The sequence below is a fragment of the Cebus imitator genome, unplaced genomic scaffold, assembly GCF_001604975.1.
Source record: "Cebus imitator isolate Cc_AM_T3 unplaced genomic scaffold, Cebus_imitator-1.0 Scaffold101, whole genome shotgun sequence".
Classification (NCBI taxonomy): Eukaryota; Metazoa; Chordata; class Mammalia; order Primates; family Cebidae; genus Cebus; species Cebus imitator.
The window spans coordinates 1,128,108-1,152,139 of record NW_016107416.1 but is presented as its reverse complement, the minus strand read 5'-3'; the positions used below and the strand labels follow the sequence as shown (position 1 = coordinate 1,152,139).

Below are 24,032 nucleotides of genomic sequence, written 5' to 3'. Positions count from 1 at the left end.
CTGCCTGGCTAATTTTTGTGTTTGTTAGTATAGACGGGGTTTCACCATGTTGGCCAAGCTGGTCTTGAACTCCTGACCTCCAGTGATCTGCCCACCTCGGTCTCCCAAAGTGCTGGTATTACAGGTGTGAGCCACCACGCCCTGCCAAAGGAGGGCCTTTTTAGCAAGAAAACAATAAAGCAATACTCATAATTAACTCTCTTGGGATTCCCCCAGGGAAGCCTGGAACTGTAATAAAATGAACTTGAGCTAGCCTATGGACATGTATCAAGTTTTAGAATATAACTGCTGTTGTATATACTTAAGTAACATTGAGAGATTTTTCAGTCTAATTTTTTCCAGGTATCTTGGAGAACTACTTGCCCCAAGCATTCGTCATATCCAGCTTGAAGGTAAGTGAAAACATAAAAAAATATAAAATAAAAGGAGAAAGCTACAAATAAAACTTCAAACTCCACTTAAAAAGGTTGAGGAAAATATATAGCCAAGGCTTCTGAGGCCCTTGTTGGTTTTTAAGTTAGAGGTCAAAATGAGTGGTTCTTGTTGGTCAGACAATCTACTCTTCTAGAAGGCCCCACTGAAACTATCCTGAGGGATGGCTCCTGTGTCTTGTTTTTATTGGTAGCTTCATTCATCGTCTGTCATTCCACTCACTAGAAAAAATTTTGAAAGATATTTTATTTTAAACTGTATCCTCTATTTTCTAAGTGTTCAACAGCACAATAGGGCAACTATAGTTAAAAATAATTTATTATATATTTCAAATAACTATAGTGGAATTGGAATGTCCCTAACACAAATAAATGATACATGCTTCAGGTAATGGATACTCCAAACATCCTGATTTAATCATTACATTGTATGCTTGTTTCAAAATGTTATGTGTCCTCCATAAGTATAACTAGTATGTAACCATAACTAATTTTTTTAAACTGTAACTGACAGAAAACAAAAAACCTCCCACGAGAATGGAGCATGATATATGGGAAAAGTTTTTCCTTCTCTTCAACATGATAGCTAGGTTAACTGTCATACCACCAGAGAATTTTTTAAATAACCCAATATGCCAGGATAGGGAGGCCATTCACATAAAATTTTAAAAAATAAACAAGCCTATTTTAAAATAAAACAGAAGATAGAGTTCTCTAGTATGAGAGAGCACACTTAATGCCTGCAGCCAATAAATGATCATAAGTAACAGGCAAGTATACCTGCTACTGAGTCCTAACACTTTCCACATATCTAAAACAACAACAACAAAAAAAGTCCAAGAGCAACCAGACCCCTTCCCCCCAAAAGCACTGAAACAAAAGACTGATCTGTTTATACAGTCACATGAAAAATAAACATCTTTATTTTTTTGCCTACTTTATTTCATTTTTTCAAATAAAATTTAAATCTGTACAAAGTATACTGTTACAGTATATATTTTATAAGAATCAATGCCTAAAAGAATCACAATACTTCAATAAGCAGTACAGCAGACCTCGCTAGTTTTCAGCTTTGATATTGAACAAACTCAAGCCGGCTGATGCACAACACGTTTGCTTGGTTTCCACATGGTGAGTTCCCAGCACTGAGATGGGAGAACATGACAGCAAATATGGTAATATTACAGCCCGACACACTGCGTTTCTTCATGTGATAATAACTGCACATATTTAATACAGAATGCTCAAATTTACTTTTTAAATTGTATTTGCTTACTTCTTAGTTGGCAAAATTCAGCATTCTTAAATGGGGTCCCCAAACAGTGCAAATTAATGATATTCTAACTGTATATTGGCACATCTCCAATAAGGATTAACTTGTAAACTCAAAGAATATCAACAACTTAGTCCTAAATTTTAACTAATATACATCTGGTCCATTTAACCAAAGTCATTTTGGAAAGATATTAAAGAACAATTCTATTTCTGAAAGGATATTGTTTTGACCATTCTTTAGAGAAGATAAATTTTTAAATTGTCATTAAAATGTTTCACTATAAAAATTTTACAAACTTGATTAGAAATTTCAAGATTATGATTCACAGCAGACAAATACAAACTGTATATTCCAACAATACCTATTCTTAGACTTTCAAACAGAGCACAACCATGTCAGCTGTGTTAACTAAAATTCTGAACAGTGTACTAAATTTATAAGTGGTGCTGGGTCTAGCAAGTGTAAATACACAGTATATTTCAATGAAAAGAATTGTCTTCTTTATACTTTATTTGTTTTCCCATAAGGAAACATTAATGTTTACATTCTTTAATAAAGTTAATCTTACATCAGAATATAACTTAATACTGTCAGCAACAGGGACCACACACAGTAAATAAGAAGCACATTTAAAATAAGTCTGAATTCACATAGATTAACATTTGTTGGTTAATAAAATATCGACAGTATTACAATCTTACAATATTTACAGTAAGAAAAATCTAGAGTAATATATACCTTTCACAGCAGGATTCCTTTTTTTTTTAAAATTTCTTCCAGTTTGGGATTGTGTATACACGAAAAGCTCAAAATAAAGCAACTCTGCAATATAATCTTAAAATAATGGCTACTAGGGGGAAATTCTATCACAACCATTGAAAATAATGGTGACTTCTCACGGAGTCTGTGGCATCTGAGAACCCAGTTAATTAACCAAAGTCTTGCTCACATTAGCCTCAGTTAGCCAGATTAAAGCAGAACTCCGGCCTTCCCTGACTGCTGAAAACCCAACAGATTTTCTCAACATGCTATAAGAAAAGAGGAAAAATTGGTTTCAGCTCACACCTCATGGCTGGAAGCCTCCAGCCAGTGCACACTCCCCAACTTATGCTAAAAGAGGGCCAATTTCATCCCCACAGCATCACAAGAGTCCACTCTCTAACCACACAGCACTCTGACACCAAGCTCTCCCATTTCTCAACTCTTGTGCCTTAGGATAATGCATTAACTTAGCCCATATAATACACACCAGCATCTTAAAGACTTGAGACCAGGGCAAAGAAACAGACTAGTGTAGTTTGCACTGAGATCAATAGGAAAAATGGGAAGTGATGCACATTTCCAATTAGAATGACAAGAAGAAGACCCACATCCCTAAACTGGAATTTGGTCAGGGCATCAGAGTTAGCACCCCCTCTCTGAGTACCACTAGCAATTAGGATGTGTGCTCTGGGCCTCCTCTAAAAGAGAGCGTCTACAGTAAGTAATACAGTATGGGACATTAGTTCAGTGACGACTCCCAAGAAAGCAGATACAATTCTTGAATCTGGGGCTGTCTGTGGCACCTGAGGTCAATCATCCAAGCTGTGATCTGTCCCAACTCTGCTTACTTTATCTGATGGGCACAGAGCACTCAGGGATATGGCTGCTGGCTACTTTGGACTCTAGATCTCACAGGTAATCAACAGGTATCTGGGATTGAATTAGCAAACTGTACCATAGCTCCTTAAACAGACACTGTAAAGTTTGAAATCATGTCAAGCATGAATCTTCACTGTCAGGTCAGAAATCAAAGTGGGAGTCTTCCCACATCAGCCAAGTTTATTTTGTCAGAACCTTAGAGGAGTTGGACAGTTTTTCATGTTGCAAGTGATTAGTTTACTTATTTCAGTCAAGCTGGATTGGCAAATCAGGCTGATTTATTTAGTGAGCTTTGTTTTCTTGATTCTTATATGTGTGCTAACCCAAAGCTGTTGTATTTGGGCTAAAGACACTGACAGAGAAAATTCAAACGACAAAAGTTTTCAGCAAACTTCTGTGGCATTTTTTCTTTTTGGAAGTCAATACAAGATCTAAAGGTATTTCTACCCAACAAAGTCTGTTTAAGTGTTTAATGTTATTTCCTTTTTGGTCCTATACAGAATGCTATGACTTCTATATAGGTCTGAATGCTGCTCCATGTAGATTCCTTCTGTATATCTAAAAATATATACTTTTCAGTAGTTCAATACATGGTTAATCTTCCCACAGAGGAAGATTTTTGTAATCACATGTTGCAAAGTAGAAAACATCTCCTTTCTAAGAAAGGAAATATACTTTCCTATTGTACACTTTTGAATAAGCCCAAAGGCATGCACCAAAAATCATTATTAAAACTAATACATGCAATAAAACGGTGTAGAGTTAGACTTAAAGTGCTGCTTCTCAATTTTTTTAATTTGAAGAAGACATTTTGTCAGTTGCAGACTGAAAGATCTTTCCCCCACCCACCCACCCCACCCCATGGCATTAAGAGAGAAAAGTAAAAAGTATGCATAAATCTTTAATTATTCTTTACATGGGGGGAAGAACAGATATATCAACTATCCTATATATAAACTGGATTCCCAGTTTTAAATAAAACCAATATTTACTGGTAAAAATTGTCAAAGCGAATACACCCAAACAAATGTTACTAGTAAATAAATGTTCTACATAGAGAATAATTTACTTTGGTTTTATGCACTTTCTCAAAAATAACACTAGTGTCCAAACGTCGCCAAACTGATGTGTTCCAGCAAAGTTGTAAGGCAAATCTTTTTTTCCCTAGTGACATCTTGTTTCCCAACAGACAAAAACTAAAATCTTTTGGTGAGGAAGGGGTTAAGATAATGGCTAACCCCTTGGCATCCTGAGCATTGTGGTTTATCAGACTCTACCCTGCTAGAAATTGTCAGGCACCCTGACCCCTGCCTTGAACCAGGAATGGCTCCCATGTCTAGAGATGCCCTGACTCCTTATAAATAGCTTTCAGAGCTTTGCTTCTTTTTCCCTTCTCTCTGGATGTTATAATGTCTAACAAAGCTGGTTGCAACGTCACATTTTGCTAGTAGGGGCCACCATCTAACAATAATTCCAATCTGAAAGGTTTTAAGCCAATAGTTGGTTCCCAATTTTATCAATGATTTGCGCTAAAATTCTCTACAATTTACTTAGAGCAGAAATCCTTAACTTGGGTTTCAGAAGATATGTGATGCCCCTGAGGTTGTATGCAAAATTACCCAGGTTATGTGCATTTTTTTTCCCTGGGGAGAGGATCCATCACACTTTCATCAGATTATCAAAGTTATCTGTGACCCCCAAAAAGGGTTATAGGGACTTAGAGGGATACCCGTAATTCATTTTATACCAGGACTGGGAAATGGGGGCAGAAAACTGAAAATGGCCTCGAAAAAGGCCAGAGACAAATTGCTGATCCTTTCCCTTTATTCACATTGGGAAAATAAGTACTTCGAACTAGGAAAAATCATTAATTAAGCTAGTTAAACTCCATTAAAAAATAATCAAATCCACTTTCTAAAATTTTTTCATTTTCGATATGTGGTAAATTTAGTCTCCAAGAAAAGGTTCCAAGACTGAATTTTTCTCTTTTCCTAAGGGAAATTCGTAGCTATAATGCTGAATATCATCCACATTTAAAGATTTGACAACACAAAAGTTAGATAACTCTTGATGTGAATCTTTGACTTATGATTTTGAGTAAGGGATTATCTAGAATCAAATATTCACTTATTAACCTTCATTTCCCAAAATTGGTCCATATTTAGACAATTACCTGGCACAATTTCACTAGATAAACCTAAAATCTGAACAATGGAAGTTAAACTTCTATCCAAAGCAAAAAACAAAGCCAACTGAATTGGCCACAAACATTCAGACTATGTTATAGAGGACCTTCTCATTTCAAATACATCACTGAATTTTCAACAGAATTTACAAACGTAAGATCCAGAATGACTAGCAAAACATGCTAAGAGCATGTCAAGAAGTAAAACTCCCCCCTCCCCAATCCGGAAACACAGTCAGGCATTCCAAAAATAAAACAGATCTGAAAAGAGGCCTCTCACTTGGTTTTAAGTATGAGGTGTGTACAAAGCTATGAGAAAGGGAATATGAAATGAAATAACCAAATAACTTAAAAAGTCATTTTAGTCAAAAACCCATCTCTCTGTTCCATTGATAAAACTATCAATTTTTAAATTTTTTTGCAATTCTGTGTTGCATAATATCACCAAGACAAAAAATATGTTCACAGGTATACTTTTTGTTATTTTCTTTCTGGAGCACATCTTTGAGGTCGTAAGACCGCATCTGGTTAAAATAAAGTCTCTTACCCTTGCTTCCCTTCCCCCTCAAAAAGTGATTCAACCCTGAATTCCAAAAAGGAATATTCAATATAATTACTTTAAAACCAGTTATATCACTTAGACCATGAGGAAACTATATGAACATTATGGAAAACTACACAAAAGAGGGAGCTGCCACTTGCCACCCACCTCACTTCCAGCTTTGTAAGCATGTACCCAGCTAGACTCATACATATCTCACTGACTTTAGTGAAACAAACCAACACACCAAAACCAGGCCATCTCAGGCTGGAAGTTGAAACTCAAAGACATCATTTCATATACACACACATATATATTTCCTATCCTAAGCTTTAACTTTGTCTATTTAAACAGTTTAATAAAGCTCACATTTACAAAGGATTTTATCGGCAAATAAAGGTCCATATTAAAAATTTTACCAAAACAAATTTTTGTTTTACACAGCTAACACTAAGAAATATTTTCTTGGTCTTATAAAGTATATTTAATTGCATATAAGTTTTGCTTTGGGTGGGATATTGAAAACATAATTCTGCATGAAATTAGAAAAGACTAGAAACAAAAGTGAAAGTGACTAGTCAACTTTCAAAAAATCAAGTGCAAAGATAAATAGTGCAAATAATGATAACTAGAAATTTTACAGGCAACTTTACATAGTCTTTCCTGCTTTTGCACTTTTACACATTGACAACTTTATAAACCCTAACAACTATATGCAGCATGGACATGGGCTATCATTTATCTCCACTGACTAGGCTTAAAGAAGCCTTTCAAAGACTTGTCTCACAGTCATTTAAATCACTACTTCTTGACACAGGTTTGGGAATTCACTTCTTTTTAAACAAATTTCTAAGGGAGGGGCTATTTAAGAAGGCTCTGCATTGACTTAAATGAGTTATAGTATTTAACTATTATAATTTAAAATCTGACACAAAATGTGAAAATTATACTAAAGTGCCAACTCTACAAAACAAGCTATAGTAAAAATAATCCTGCTATTGTTAATGAACTTGACATTCATAAAAAAGAAAAATTACCTTCAAAGTACAAAATCAGAACCTCTTTTTTGCTATTTTTAAAAGAGATTTTTATCACTAACATATAGAGATGTGAGTAAAATGAAACTTGAAAGTAATCTGTCAAAATCACCGGGAATAAATCCATACTAAATTTGACAACAAAGAGTTAATCCAAACATACTTGAATTATGTAACTTTAAAAACAAATATTATAGTAATTCTTTATCTTAACTTAAAACACTAATGGAATAATAGGAACAGAAATCTAAACACTATCAGCTTACCCTACAAAGGACATATGAACCACCAAGATGTACTATTAATAACTTATTTTATTAATATTTGCCACCACTGAACTCTTGGGAATACTACAATTTTAAACTAAGAGACAAAGTGGGGAAACAGGGACATGAGTTTGGGGGGGGTATGTTGTCTAATTTTAGAAATATAGTATTATTAAGGGCCTCATAAGGTCCACAAGGTTAAATGATTGCTATGGTTGCAAATGTAAAAGAAATAAAAAAGATACCTAAAATTGCAAGTTAGTGTTTTTATCTGGTTTATTGTCCTTCCTCTAAGAAATTTGTGTGGGCCAAAGTCTCAAAGTTCTATAAAAGCAAGGAATAATAAGTATCTTTGTGGACTGCAAAATCAAATAATTTGATCTAAGGACCATTTTGAAAAGTAAATTACATTGTAACAAGAGCCCAACAAAATAGATAGTATGTGTGATAAATATTTCCGATAGTTTAAAAATAACTGCGAAAAGCTTAAAATTTTCTTTTCCTCAAAATAATAACTCCCCAGCACCCACTTGCCTTGACCAGAAAAGCTGTCATTCCACAATTGTGCTACTTAATTTGTCCCAGAAAAGCAAACATGCTACACATGAAAACAGACTTGTATAATACTTCATCACCATCATAACTCTAGCTGTAGTAAATAACAGTTTTCTCATAATCAGTAAGGGACCCATTTTCTCCGGCTTTATTGAAACTTCCTTAGTGAAGGTCAACTTCATTTCCTTAGTAAATAACTCTCATTCAGACTCCATCATAGTACCTTTTCCTACCTCTAGTAAAAATTCCTCCCATTTTACTTCCAAACCATTCCCTATATACCTCTCCAATGCCCATCCACAAACACATTAAACAGCTCTCCTCATCCTACTCTCAAATTTCCAAACCAGTAAGTCTCAGATCCCAGTAACTTACCTAAAATACACATACCTCTTACTGTCTTCAGTTCACAAGTTTCTTAACAAACATTAATTTAGATACCCTTCATACTGCCAGCTTAAGACTATGGGGAAAATAGCAATTGGAAAAAAAAACTGCCCAGTTACCTCGTAATACTGAAATTGTTCTGGATCATCATTTAGCTATGTTCTAAGGCAGGAGTCAGAAATTTATTTACTTCTCTCTGAAGAAGTAAGCTTGAGTGCCACTGGTAGGCCTACAAGAATAAAAAGGGAGAGAGAAACAAAAAGAAGGATAGGAGAGAGATGCCAGATCTACAAGGAGGTAGGTCAAGTGCCACCAACAACTACCTGCATTGAAAACTGCCAATCCACTCCAGCTAAATGCAAGTTTGACTCAAACTCAACATGTGTCTGGTAAGTCAATAGCTGATGGCTGTCATTGAGCTAGTCAAGATGAAGAGGTAAGTCACCTGTCCCATAACTTTAACTGCCACTTCACAATAAGGACATATTTTCTTAAATCCTCCTAGGATCCTTCTGTGTTAATCTACCTTAGACCAAAACACACACTAACAAGAGTATTTCCATGTTTTTCACAACTCTAGAATATAAGGACTTGGTCCTTGAACTTGGAGGCCTCTTAAGCTATTAAAGTAGAACCGAAATCAAGAAAATTAAACTCTTTAGCTTAAATTTTTTTTCCATGAAATGCTACAAAATAAGCTAATTGCTAACAATAATCAAAACAATGTGTGTATTTATGAAAACATGACAATCTTGTGATTCCAAAACAAGTGAAATATTTCTGATGTGTAAGAAGCAACTTTATTTTACATAGAGGATCACCACCATGTTTCTGCCTATCGACAGGACAATTTTCCACGAAAGCAAAGGACATCAGGAAGGAAAAATACAAACCAAAACAAATACCAAACATGGGGACAAAATAAAATGAATGAGTAGTTATGACATTCTTGTTAAAAATGTTAACAAGTGACCTTTGCCACACTCAGCTTTCCTAAAGATATAAATTGCCTGGCCCATTCAACATCAACACTTGGTAGTTAGTTTAGCAGATTCATTGGCTTGGAACCAATAATTATTTCATTTTTCATCTGGTTGTTCTTGTATCATGAAATTCTACCTGACTCATGCTAATTCTGGCTTATTTTCACTTAGCCTACAATAATGAAATTTCTGTTCAAAAAGGACCTGTCAAATGGCCTATGCCTTAAATTTAGGTTTTGTTTTAGGATCAAATACCTTCTTAAATATTAATATTAAAATCAGCTTTTCTTTAAAAAAATCACAAATTCTGCAAAGAAAATTCTACAATTCATGAATAGCAGTGATCACTTTAGTTTTATAGTGTACTTATGAATGGCCAAAATTTGGTTAACATGCAATGAAGTTATTGCATGTTAACCAAATTAACATCAAATATTATGATTTAAAAATTGATATGCTTTAAACAGAAATATTATGATTTAAAAATTGATACACTTTAACAAACAAATCTGCACAAATAACTTTGGTGAATTTATGTAAGCAATTCCAATAAATTCTCTCTCCTACTTATTCCACTCTCATGGAGGGGTGTGTGTGTGTGTATACATATATATGTATGTGTATATGTATATATACATATATACGGTGTGTTTGTGTGTGGTGTGTGTGTGTGTGTGTGTGTAGCTCCCAATTTTGAAGATATTAAAATTTAGGGATAATAAACTATAAATGTTAGCGTCATCACCAACTATTCCAAACCTAAGGTGCTATAGATGCCCTTGTTTTAGCATCCTTTTACGTAGACAGCAAGATCTCATTCTGATACTCAGAAGATTTTAAAAAGGGAAAAAGTCATTAGACTTGGTATCTCAATTTTTATGGTGAAGAAAATCTTAAAATTATGTTCACATGTAAAATAAACTGAATTGTGGAGCTATGAAAGCTACTCAAGCATCAGTTTCAGAAAGTCCCATTCTAAAATCATCTGGAAATCTCTGTGTGTATATCACCTGAAAAAAATGAGTGGGAATATTGTAGATGAGAAGGTAAAACATGAGTGGAAGATAAAAATAACCATGCCCACACAGTGGGGTCACCAGGGCTAGCAGATAACCCAAAATGTCATAAAAGAAAAATGTGTTTAGAACGTTTCAACAGGGCCAAAACACAAAGTGTTAAAAGCACACAAACAAAAATGAATGAGATAATCCCCCCCAACATCAAGTTACATAAGAAAATAGGAAGAAAAAAGTTGACATAGTATCTTTTTAAATATATCAAATCTTGACTGACTTAAAAAATGATATAAAGTGCTTGGGCCATGATACCCACCCAGATTCTCATTATCAACGGATTTATCTTTTCCCCTCCCTTCCACCCAAATTTAATTCAGTTTTCCTGAAGAAAAAGTACAGCATCCCTGTATTAATAAGAAATGAAAACAGTGAGTACAACTGATATAGATCCATTGACTTTTATTACAAATGTACTTGATCACTTGGCTTCAAAAAGTTTAAAATCAATACCCTATTTTCTGTATGCCAGTACAAAGCAAACTGTTTTACAAATTAAATACCTAAAAATTTGACAAAAATATTAAAATTTGATGAAAAACAATTATAAAAATCCTTAATCTCTCTCTTCAAAAAAGGAGGCAGTCTTCCCAGTCCTATTATACAATATTAATAATATTTACCATTTTTAGAATAGGTAGCTAAATTATATCTTTCTGTTAGCATACAAAACTTAGACTAATAGATTTTATTTGTATATGCTCCAGTTAAGTTTGTGAATGCCATCTGATTGCAATATAATCAACTATCTTTAACTGAATCCTAATTTACACTTATTTAATAATTTGCATAGTTTGAAAGGGATAAAGGTTATTCTACAACTAATTATCATAGGCTATTACAGTGCTACTTTTCAAGGCAATAAGTATTTGCTCCCAAATGAAATTATCTGTCTTCTTTAGGCAGGGGTTAAAATTACTAGCAGCTTTCTCTATTACCTGAAAAATCAAATTGGAAGTTAACCATCTCTAGATGTGAAGGCCTAAAAAAACATACTTTCCGCTTTGAGTCAAATTTCAACCCCTGCATGGGACAACTAGAAAGTGAGACTTTCAAGGTTTTTTATTTCCCTGTTGGTTTTGGTTTCTACTCTCCATGGCTTTTTGAGAAGCTGGAAAACAGTTTGTCTTTCCTGACTAGCATGGTCTTTTTTTCCATTTGGCAAATATTCATCTACCTCCAATCTGTATCTAGTAGAGGAAAAGCCAACATGGCTTTTCTTATGAACTTCCTTTGTTGTCAAAGGCATGTATAATGATTTCTACAGTTCTGGTTAGTTAACTTTAGCTCCCTCTGTGGTTGGATGACTGTTGCTTCTAACACCAGCATGATAAATAGGAGGCACAAATAAAAAGTAGCTTAAAAAAATTTGGTGATTTAAAAGAAAAAAAACAAACAACTCCAAACACACACACATACATGAGCATTTCAAATCTGGTGGCTGATCTCTGGATTAAATTACTTGACAGTGTCTCTCATTTTAAAGAACGTCAATATTGCAATGCAGTTCAAGTTTTCTTTTATACTTAGGCAAATAATACAGTTTAACCAAGCTCTTGGACCTTAATTGTAAGACAAAGCAGATCAATAAAAATAAGGCATACTTCTCAGGAATTAAGTTTTGTTTACTTGTTTTTGGCACATTTGATCATACTGTCTTCTATGAATAACACATATGGTCAAATATACCATTTCCTTATTTGTGTCAGCACAAACAGGGTTTGCCAACTACTAAAATAAAAACAAGGAAAAACTCCAACATAAAACACTGAGATATAGAACCTTGGTAAAGTACCGAGCACCTGGGAGGGAAGGGTAGGGAAAGAATGAAACAGGAGAGGGAAGACAAGTTTTGGGAGGGTGCTTGGGGAGGTAAAGTGAGATGCTTAAAAAAAAGAGCATCTTTACAGTCACTTAGTCTTTTCTACGATCACTTTTTAAGTCTTAAAAGATCTGCATGTGGATTTCTTTTTAAACCCACTGACCATAAATCAGACACTGGTTTCAAAATCTTAGTAAGATTGTATTCAACTGTTTTAGTGTAAAGACAACTGCACAATACATGTGCTTCTTGAGCCGGTGGGATTCCAAGCAGAATCTGTAGTCTATAGGTAAGAAAGGCTTCACTTTAGGTAACTCTGGCCCTAAAGAAAACCTCATGAAAGAATTCGCATTTCAAAGAAAGGACACTTTGCCTAAGTTTGCTGTGTTTTTGTTGACTTGCACTACTTATTGCTGGCTACTTTTTGAAACAGTAATCTAGGAGTACTCCAACAACCTGTAGTACAAGGCTTAACTTTAAGAAGCTATAGTAAACAAGAGACAAAATCAAAGCAATTCTCTTTCCTAATTAGTAACAGCACAGAGAATGCAGTCTTTTCCATATCACAGTTAAAGTACAGTGAACAAAACAGCTCAACAAACCTTAAGACAAAAAAGTGCAGGTTATTAATGTTTACATGCAGTTGATAAGCATTCCAAATGTCACATTATGCACTGTAAAAGCTCAACTTTACTATATGGAAATAAGAAAAATGCACCTCTGGGGAGGGGGAAAAGCAATTTAATCATTTCCAGTGATTTTGTAAGTAAAGAAACTCCTAACTACTGTACGGTCACCTCATATTTAACATTTTATGAATATTAAAAGCAAACAATTTAATGAGAAAATGCACAGTACAATGAAAATAGCTTGTTATTCAACATATACAGTAGATCTCAAAAACGAAGACAACACACTAAACCAGGGAGCATAAAAATATCAAATCAAAACCCAAAGAACCAGCAGAAAAAAAAATCCTTCAAAAAGACAACTGTTTGCCTTCCTAGGCCAATGCTTTACAATATGAGAAGCACTGATACCTTCCCGCTCCTACAGGTGGTGTCTTATACATACAGCAGTTAGATCTATATGGCTGGATTTGCCAAGAAACAATTCCATCCCCAGAACTCTCTGTCAGACAAGACCCTTTTTTTTTTTTTAATACCAAAATACTTTCTACAGAATTCCAAACCAAAATGTACTGTTTAAGGCATCTTTTTTTTATAACATTTTCTCTTCACTCAAAGATGATAGTCATGCAGCAGTTTAATGATAAAAATATATTAATATTTTACTATACAGCAGCAAGAAGTTAGTCGTCAATTAAAAGCACACAAACATCTTTAAATGAAAACCTGTAAAAGACTATCGTTACAAACAATTTCAGTTTGGAGGACACCAGCTTGGTAAAGTGCTCTCCTAAACTTTGCATTTTTATACCCTACACCTTGAATATATGAGTTATAGAACATACTTTTGATAGAAGGCTTGTACACTTGGGGAACACAAATACACTTAGCATATAATGTAGCCAGTAATAACTAGCACCACAGCTACATGGAAATCCTTTACATACACCAACTTGGCTTTCACTTTAAAACAAAACTCAGAATCCATGGCTCAGTAGGATAACTATAATTGTGTTGCTCTGCTTTTTAACAGGTCTACATAAGTTAATAGCACTAGCAAAAATCAAAGGATAGCTTCAGACCTCTTACAAGTTTAGGAGACAGTGCTAGTGACCACAAATAGACTCACTACCTGATGTCCAAGTACAGGTTCACTGGAAATTGCTGCACGTTAGTTAAGTTTTTAAAATCTTTCTACACATAATAAAAAAAATATATTATGAACGATACAAGTACATCTCATATACACAATAATGACAAAACGCCTACTCAGTCAAAGCAAACAGATGCAGAAAAATATTATGGGAGATTTCCTTTTTCTTTCTTTTTCCTTTTACTATTTGAACAACTTTGGTTCCAACCATAAAAATCACAACTTAGCAAATTTCATTTAAATGCCTTTTTTAATAATTTCTTCATGTTCACAGAAGTTTCACTGACCATTTTTTATATGTTTAAGGTCCAGATGCAATGCATATTGTATAAAAGAGAGCACTTATTGTTTACCTTGCATGAATTAAACCTACGTACCTTTAACTCTACAAACTTCTGCATAACATTTAGACAAAGCTCAGACACACAGCATGCCTAGCCCTCATATATATACACATCTCTAATCACAGGTATATAGGGTGTCAAATATACTATAATAACCTCCATGTAAGGTTTGAAATTTGGTAACAAAATGAGAAAAACTAAAAATATTATTTTACGTGTTCTAAAATATCTCTTTTTTTGTGCTAAAGTCAAATGTTAGCTCAACATGAAAAGGACTTTTATATAATTCAGCAATATTATAATCTTGACCATTTTGCAAACACTTTTTAATAATAATAGCTTAAACGTGTACAAAAGTTCTTGGTTAATTAGGGAAATAAACACTCAGTTCTTTATATTTTTTAATCAAGTAGGAAACACAGTTCATATAATGTTATTACTTTTTGTATTTTTTTGTTTTTAGCAGCTGCTTACTGTTTTATATGGTGGATAAAGTGGACAACATCCAGCGATGAGTGGCAAGTCAAGAAGAGAAACTGTCAGTTGGTGGAGGTTCTGTGGGTGGTGCTCCCTTGGAGTTAACAGGTTTTTTTTTTTTTTTTTTTTTNGGATTTCCTAATGTTGATCCCACTTGGTTATGGTTTGTTATTTTCATAATGTGATGTTGGATTCTGTTTGGTAATATTTTATTTAGTACATTGTTGCCACCTTGACCTCCTGGGCTCAAGCAATCCCCTGCCTCAGTCTTCCATGTTGCTGGGGTTACAGGTATATACCATCATGCCCTGCTGATTTTAACTTTTTAACTTTTTATTTTCTCTCTTTCTTTACAGTATATTTTCTCTGTGTGTGGCTGTGTGTGTGTGTGTGTGTGTGTATGCATGTGTGTGGGGGAGTTTTCATTCAGTTTGATCAATCTTCTTCCCCTTCTTCCTCACCCTGCAGTAGCAGGGTGGCAGCGGCGGTCTCCTCCTGCTGCTGCTGTTGCTGTTGGTGGAGCTGCTCACAGGCAGCCCGCTTCTCCCTCTGCTTCTCTTGAATCTTCTTCATCTCCTCCGAGTACTTGCAGAAGGTGTGTCCGAACTTGGCCCACACCTTGTAGGGCACGGTGATGGAGTTGCGGTAGGTGGGCTTCACCTCGCTCACTCGCATAAACACGCCGTACTTGTTGGAGCCCACATCGAAGAAGAAGCGCTTGTTGTCCACAGTCAAGGAGGTGCCCTCGGGCAGCTCGGCCGGCTCCTCCTCCACTCCGTAGTCGTCGATGAGCTTGGCCAGAGCGTCACGGAACTCGATGAGCCCCTGCGCGGGCAGCGCAATGGTCTGGCCCTGCGTGGAGCCCAGGCCAGGCCCCCGGTTGACCGTCTGGCGGATGCGCAGGAAGCGGCCGCGCTGGTTCTCCTTGAGATCCATGTAGTACTTGCGGTTCTCGCGCACCAGGAACTCGCTCTTGAGCGCCCGGCGCGGCTCGTCCTGCGCCTGGGCCAGGTCCGGCGGCTGGCTGGGGCCCAGCTGCGCGTAGTGCTCGATGAAGTCGCCCAGGTAGTCGCGGAACTCCACGGCCACTGACATGGAGAGAGTCAGGCGGCTCTTGTTACCGCCCGCGCCCACCTCGGCAATCTTCAGGAAGCGGCCCTTGGCGTTCTGCTTCACGTCCAGGTAGAAGCGCTTGTTCTGGATGTCCACCCGCTTGGAGGCCAGCTCCTGCGTCTCGTGCTGCAGCCCCCCTGGGGCCCCGCCGCCGCCGCCGCCACTGCCGCCGCCGCCCCCGCCGCCACCACCGCCCCCGCCGGAGCCTGAGCCCGAGCCGGGGTGCCCCAGGGAGCCGCCCGAGCCCAGCGCCGCACCACCCTGCTCGCTGCCGCTGTCTCGGTCCGCCATGATGCTGCGCTCCGCTGCCGTGCCGCCGCCGCCGCCTGCCGCTCCGCCCGCCGCCTCAGTCGCCTCAGCCGCCGCTGCTTTCCCTCCCCGGCTCCGCCTGCTGCCGCCGCAACCCCCACAGCCAGTCAGCCACTCTCGCGAGATCTGCGGGAGAGACGAGACAGACGAGACCCGGTAACAGGGCACTGACTCCCCAGTACAGTAGCAGGGCGCCCTACTGTACGCGCCCACCCGCCCGCCGACACGTGACCTGCGCCCCCTCCCCACTGCTAGCCCCCCGTCCGCCCGCCCGCCAGGCGGCGCCCACCCACCAGCCCTCACCCTACAACCCTGGCTGGGTGGGGGAGAGAGAGCAGGACGCGCCGCGTCGCAGCTGCTGCTGCCGCTGCCGCCGCCACTGCTACCACCACCACCACTACCGTGGCTGTTGCTGTTGGCCAGACCCTAGGCGGCCTCAGCCTGGGGAATTAGGGGACTAGGGGTGAGAAGGAGTCTGCCATACTAAACACAGGGAGTGGGCCTAACTAGCTCTGCTTTCCAGTGACTCCCCCAAAGAGGATGTGGGGGGAGGGGCCTGCGCAGCACAGCAGAGCCCGCTGCAGAGAGGGGACACCGAGTCACGGCCACCCCTTCTCATGCGGGCCTCAGTCAGACCCTGAGCCAAACCTAGACAGGCCCGCACGCCACCCGGTTGGACTGTCTCCTACCGCAGAGCCCTGGCTGCTGAGACAGGCGAGGAAGAGAGGTGGTGCGGTGGTAACCCTTAGCTGCAGAGGGGGCTGCTAGGGATGAGGACGGGGCGCAGGCAGCAGTGGCACGGAGCGGCAGACACCTAGCCTGTCCCTCCCCTCTCCCTCCTCTCTCTCCCGCCGCTCCCCCTCCCAGCGCACACGGCAGTGGCTCTGGCCTCAGATGATCCCGCTCCCCCCTCCCCCCAACCGCAGCCCCGCACAGTCGGGCGGGCGGGCGCACTCACCGATGGGGGAAGCCGAGCAGAGGACAGTAGACGCACCAGGGCTAGGGTGCCCGCAGTGCCTGTTCCCGTCGGCTCTGCCCTTCCCCACGAGCAACAATCAAAAAGAAACCCCACATTCACCCAAAAACCTGCAGCCAGTCCCCCTTGGGACCACGACTGCCTGCCTACCCGCCCGCCTCCCCCTCCTCCTTCTGAGATTTGGGGAAGGGGGGCACCCTGCTCAGGGCTGAGCCCAGCCTGTGTTGCTGGCCAGCTCTGCGGATGAACCAGGCCCCTGTGAGCATTCAGACCCTAGCCCACACTTCTTTTCTGGAAGGACCCAGACTGGAGGAGAAAACCAAGTAGGCTTTCGGAAATTCATGAGCTAAAAATGTTAGGAATTTCCTGGGAAACGCAGTTCCTTAACGAGATTCATTAAAGCAGGTTCGCTTGCCCCTTTTACTCATCTTCCCAGAAACTTGTGTCAAGCAGAGACCCCACTCCGAAAAGTAAAACATTAAATGATCAATGGTTTTTATGCAGACAGCTAGGTTGCTGACCATTACTGAACCAGTGAATCTTTGGACGGTGATAGCCAAAAGGGATTTTCCCTGGTGTTATAAAGGGGCTCAGAGATAACTGATTTCTCTCTTACTAGACCTGGTGTATAACCCAGGGCCTATTTCCAGATAGGTACTAAGTGCTCATACTCTCTGACTGCAGTCTGCATCCCTGGCACTGTGGAGAAAGCTAAGGCCTATCTCCAGGGGACCCCCCTGCCAATGCTCCCACACTCTTCCCCTATCACCTTCTACAGGCAGCTGAGAGGCTACAGATCACACAGCTCTGCGACTAGTTTTCTCAAGCACAGATTGCTGCCTCTATCCTGAGAAAAGTGTATCTATTCCACCCGTGGGTTGTATTCCCATTGAGCATCTCTTCCCCCAAAAGGAGACTTGCCTCCCTCACTCTTAGCCAGAGGGACAACTGAAATATGGTTGCCCAGCTTCCTAGAAGAGAGTGGACTAACGATCAAAAAACCAAGAGCAGCCTAGGGAATAAGCCTTGTTGATTCCTGAACCCTCAAAGCCCCCGAACATATCCCTTCGCCTCCTGAACAAACTTGCCTGCTAGGTATTCACAGCTTCCTTTTTCCCTTAGTAAGAGCCCCATTCTACTCAGCATTAGCTACTTCAGTCCTGGGCTGAAGTTGCGACTTCCCACTGAAAAGAAACAAGCAGCACCTGGCCACCAAAGAGCAAACGGGGGCAGTCCTGTGCACCGGACCCACAACAACCCACCTATGTCCAGTGGTCCTTGAAATGGCTCCCTGAACAGGAAGGCCCACGCCAAGAGATAAAAGCCCAGGCTTTGGGCTCCATAAAGAACTTGCTCACTTTGGGGGCAACCTCTAGTACCACATAGTATCATTTCCGTGATTTTTCTACACTCCCTCCCCGTCCCAAAGTCTATTGGGAAGGGGACACAGAACTTTTGAAGCACTTTCCACTGCACAGAAATAGATGTGTGAAGAAGCAGTAGCTCCTCCAGGCTCAAACAGTGGCAATCAGGACCCTGGATAGACCCCAGCCCCTCCAGGAACAGAAAGGCTGAGCAGCAGGATCTCCACAGAGAATGGAGTGGGGCATTGCGCTTTGCTAGTAAACTGAGGCTAAGATCTAGTAAAATCCAATCTAGAAGGGCTGCTGTTCTTCCTCAAGAGTTTACCTTGCATCAAACCAAGCCCCTGCTCCCTAATGAGAATTCAAGGCAGCAACAAAGCCAAAGAGAATACGATGAGGGCCCCACCCACCCCCTGCCAGTTCCTGCCTTTCTTCTGTGCTGATTGCTGCCCCCAGGACAGAAGACTAAGACTCGAAAATGCCTTCCGTCCTATCCCAACTTCCAGTCTAAATTTTCTTGCCCTCCGTCGTCGTAGACGTCTATATACAGGGATTCCGAAGTGATTTGTTTGGAAGTACCCTGTTTTTCTGAAAAAGTGGCTGCCACCAACAACTGACTTCTTAGTTCCCCAGCGCAAAGCCAATTATGAAGATTCTAGACAGAACACAAGCTGAACATCACGTGTACACTTAAACTGAGAATTTTAAGCTCAAATCAGCAAATGACTGAGACCTAGATCTCTCCACATAAATATGTACTTATTTTATGCTATTCATTATCTCTGTATAAAACTTTTCCCTTATATGCCAGCTTCTCTCCTACTTTATACGTTTCTGAAAAGCAAACAAGATTAACATGGCATTTCCAAAATAATTCAATGATAAATAGGATATTTAGCATATTTTCACTATTGAAATGAGAGTTAATTTCAGGATAAGCCTTTAAGTGTGGGTTTTTTTCTCAGACTAAAGAGGTGAAAGGCAGCTTTCCTTGGGAGAAATGAATATAAACTTCCAGAAAAGTCTTAAAACAAAAAGTTTAAACTTTAAGTAAAACTTCACAGTTATATTTGCATTGTAACACTCAAAAGTCATTAGAAAATGAGTGGATTTTAAGACTTCTAACCATTTGTTAATTATCTAAACAATATACTAACTTGGTGAATGAAAAGTCTGTTCTAGTATCCAGCTGTTTGAATTTGTTACTGTAAAACAAATAGTTGTAAAACTAAATGTGTAATTTCATCACAATGTAGGAAAGACAAAGGGAAAACGAAATATAATATACAGCAAATTAATATGCAGCAAAAATCCATGTTAATGAAAAACTTGTCAAAAGTAAACATTTCCTTTCTCCTCAAAATTTGCTTACATTTTAAAGACATAATGTCTCTGGATTTCTTGAGCCCTTTTATTATTAATACAACAGACACATTTTAAAAAGAATAGAGACTGCTTTATTTTTAATCCCACTGTCTCTGGGTATTTAACAAACTCTTACCAACAAAAAATTGTGCGCAAAGAAATAGACATTAGGCAGAACAAAAAGGGAAAAAAGCTTTAATTTTCTTCAGCCTGAACTACAGGTGATTCTGAAATAATCTAATTCAGCTTTGGTTTTATAAAGTAAAAATCAACACACATTTATAAAATAGAAAGAGGTTGTCTACCTCTGGGTAGTAACCCTTTTGGTTATAGCGTTCCTAATAGAAACAATATGTTGATTAATATTTTACAAAATCACAAATTTCCAAAATAAAGAACATTAGCGCTTGTGTTTTCAAGTTCTTAGGTTAAATACCAGTCTTAAACCAGACAACTATCTTCAATACCCAACTCATTAAAACTAACTGGGATATTGTACTGCAAATGTTCAAAGTGGCGATATGAGCCATTTCTTCTCATGAGTATCTACCAAAAAAGAGAAACTCCCAAATCTTAACATTTAACAACAACAACGACTAATAGTAACAGCATTTCCCGGATCTTTCTTTAAAAGCGTATCCCTTTTCTTTAGCTCACTTAATCTTGAAAATCATGACTCTTCAATGCTATTTTAATGTTTAGGATTAAAGATATGAAGTAAACATTTAAAATATGAAGAGAACAATCCACATTATAAAAATTCTTGCATTTCCAAAATGTTTTCATTTTAAGCATTTGCAGAAGAGTTAAATAAATGTAGCAGACATTCTAAATTCGATAAAAGATTCAGAGAACCCGACATTTTATATACCCCAAAGGTCCAAACAGAACCGATGTAAATGTCAATAGCTCTCTCCCTTCCGGTTGATACTTAAATGATTTTACTAGTACTCAAAGCAATGAAATCAGCAACTCTCTCTCCACACTCTAGTCAACATTCCTATTTTCAAAGCCGCAATTCGCAAACGTCAGTTGGGCGGGGGCGGTGGGGGATCTTGAAGTAATCCAAAAATTTCCTTTCCCCTTTGACAGTCCACCAAAAGATGTCAAACCAAATCCAGCCTATTGTAAAGCTCTGGGACCTCCCTTCCAAGGACACCGAACACAAGCATAGACACCGTTGCGAAAAGCTGTCCAAAAGCGCCTGGTCGGACAGAAACGTAAGGAGCCCAGACCAAAACGAATTAGAACCCTCAACAGAGGGTCCCGCAGACACCGCGGAAAAGAACGTGGCATTTATTCCAGGGTAGACAGCTACGAACCGGAGTTACCCAGCCAGTCTCTTGGGCCTCTCCAACCCAAGTTCAGGTTTATGGCAGATATATTGGTTGGGTGCCTTCCCCTACATACATCACAGCCCGCCTCCGGGGTCCACTGCCGCTCACAGAGAAGACCCCTCAGCTTCACATCCGTTCCTTTTGCCCTCGGACAAAGGTAGAGGAGCTGTGGAGCTGACCCAGCGCTGTGGGGCAGTAAAAATGCCTTGTTCGGGTCACCCATCTTTGGGCCTGGCTTCATCTGCGATGTCAGCAGCAAAGGTTTTTTTTCTGGTTTTGTTTTGTTTTTACAGCGCATCCTGGGCGGGTGTATACATTTGGTGGTGGTGGTGGGGTGGGGGGAGCTGAACAGAGGAGGGGTTGGCAGTAAAGCCTGGGTTATAGAACTCTCCTTCGTCTCCCTCCTCCCAGGGTTGCCGTGCAGGGAGTGTCAGCCACGTCTAGCGCACAGTCCCAGGCCCCAGGGCGAAGGCGGCCAGGGGAAATGGGGCTCAGGGATTGCTAAGCAAACGCATCATTGGTGGTCTCCAGCGCCTGCGGAGGTAGGATTGTCTCTTTTCTTAAGGAGCGTGTTATTTTGTTCTCTTTTGGAAGTAGGAGGGGGTTCATTCGTTTCTCGCTGCGGGGGGTGGGGGAGAACGTTGCTGCACCGCCTGGGTCTCCGAGAGGGAGGGTGCGGGGATGTCTGCAATGGTACTATAATTATTTCTGGGCTGAGAGAGCAAGTACAGGGGACGGGGCAGGCGGCACCTCGAGCTGTGGCAGTGGCAGCAGGGAAGGTCGCGAGGGGCTTACCCGGGCGGGCGGGCGGGCGCTGTCCTGCCGCAGGTGAGGGAGGGCGCAGGCTGGCGGGAGGGAGGACGCGCGCGAGGCAGGCGCGAGGAAGGGGGGAGGGGAGGAGGGCGCGCGCGCGCACACCTGTCCTGGACAGCGGCGCTAGCCGAGCTGCGCCTCACTTGGGCTCTGCGGGCTGAGGAGGGAAGAGGGCGGGCTGGCAGGCGGGGGCGGGACGCCGAGGGGAGGAGGAGGAGGCGGCTCTGTTGGCAGGCTCGGCTCTCGCTCGCTCTCCCTCCCGCGGGCAAGTCCGGCTCACACCCTGCTTCTCCCGCTCACTCACAGCCCGCTTGGCTCTCCCTCCTCCTCCTCCTTCCCCTGCGGGATCCGCTCGCCGCCGCCGCCGCCGCCGCAGACGGCAAGTCGTGGCAGCCAGACGTCGGCGCGTAACCCGGCGCTCCGTGCGTGACTCCGGGCGACGTCAGCGCGCGCACCGCGTTCCCCACCCCTCCTCCCCACTCCGCGGCTCGCTCCCTCCGCTCTCGCGTCCCTCCGTTTTAGCTGCCGCCGCGGCGGCCGCTGAGCGCGCTCTTCCCGCCCCCATCTCGCGCGTGAGCGCGCCCTCTCGGCTGTTGGCGCGTCAACATTCCGCGGCACAGGCCTTGGGGCGCGTCTGAGGAGGGGGCTGTTTGTGGCCTCTCCACCCATACTTCCTTCACCCACTGGCCGTAGCGCCCACAGAGGACTTATTCCTCGTTGGGCTTCTGAAGGCCGAAACTAGGCTCAGGCGGGGATAGAACCCTGAAGGGCCTGCGCCAGCTCCAACTTAGGACCCTGTGCGTCGTAGCGGCTGCCGCTACCGCTGCCACCCGATCACGCCGCACCCGCGCCCCAACTCCGCCCGGGTCTCTGAGGAGGCAATAGGCCTTTCATCTCCCGGGAAGGTCTCACCTTGGCCTTCAGACACCCGCCGAGAGGGGTTGGAAGGACAGAATTAGCATAAAGAAGAGAGGCTAGACCACTTTTCAGGCTCTGGCCCCAGGAATCCTTGACAGGAAGCTTGGGGTTGCTGCCCAGCCTCCCACGCAGTATAATATATTGAAGCCGGGGCCCCTTTGAGGGAATGCGACTTCCTTGAGCCGAGGGGGACAGAGTAAAAGTTATTTTTCATAAATTGCTATGCAAGGACAAAATGTAGAATTATAAAATGTGTTTCACATAGTCTTAAAGACTTACAATCTTTAAGACAGTCTTCTTGAAATCGTATCAAGTTTGACAAGATGTTGGGTGCACGGTAACGGTCTTCCTCGCCGCCTTTGCTGTCACGTCACCATCCTGCAACACTGAGTACATAGATGGAACATGGGTCAGCTAATAACTGCTGCAAAATAAATAGGAACTGCCTTTATAATCTTTATCATTATTTAAATAAACCTCCAAGAAGTCAAACTGTGATTTAGGAAAACTTATTCATTGCCTCAACCTATTTAACTTAGTGTATTTTGTTTTAAAGTTACTTTGCAAATACACCACAAAATGCCCCTTTCTTAGGCAATAGTAGACTTTTAAACTCACTTGTTAGAGGATCTTTTCCAAGAATCATATCTAATTGAGTCTGCGAGACAAGTGGGACTAAGGTTTAATTAATCCCATTTTACAGAAGGAAACTGAGTTATCAAAATGTAAGTCAGTTGTTCAGCGTTGCGAGGAGTCGGTCACTGATAGAGGGAAAAGTCTAAGGTCTATTACTGCCTGCTTTATCCACTAAACCAGAAATCTCTCAATTGTTTTCTTCCAAGTATCTTTTGCTACCCGTATTGTAGGCAGTGCCTGATGGCTGAGAAGAATTGCAGAGGACTAGAAAAGGTTTGAGTCTGAAATTTTCTGCCTTAGAGAATTACAGCTCAGCAATAAGTTATTGCGGAACAGTTCAACTTGCGTATTAGCAACAACAACAACAACAACACGCTTATTCCTAGCTGGAGGTGAGAAAA

The 24,032-nt window shown here is 40.9% G+C and overlaps 2 protein-coding genes across 2 annotated transcripts; both read right to left on the bottom strand.

The window, feature by feature from the left end:
- Positions 1 to 1,327: 1,327 nt before the first annotated feature.
- On the bottom strand, positions 1,328 to 9,702 carry LOC108310079 (IgA inducing protein). The gene has a single exon (XM_017536749.2). It carries the CDS (start codon positions 1,657 to 1,659, stop codon positions 1,498 to 1,500), a length of 162 nt encoding a protein of 53 aa, XP_017392238.1. The 5' UTR covers positions 1,660 to 9,702; the 3' UTR covers positions 1,328 to 1,497.
- A 5,419-nt stretch (positions 9,703 to 15,121) lies between these two features.
- Positions 15,122 to 16,260, bottom strand: PURA (purine rich element binding protein A). Its single transcript, XM_017536748.2, has one exon. It carries the CDS (start codon positions 16,202 to 16,204, stop codon positions 15,236 to 15,238), a length of 969 nt encoding a protein of 322 aa, XP_017392237.1. The 5' UTR covers positions 16,205 to 16,260; the 3' UTR covers positions 15,122 to 15,235.
- Between the last annotated feature and the right edge of the window lie 7,772 nt (positions 16,261 to 24,032).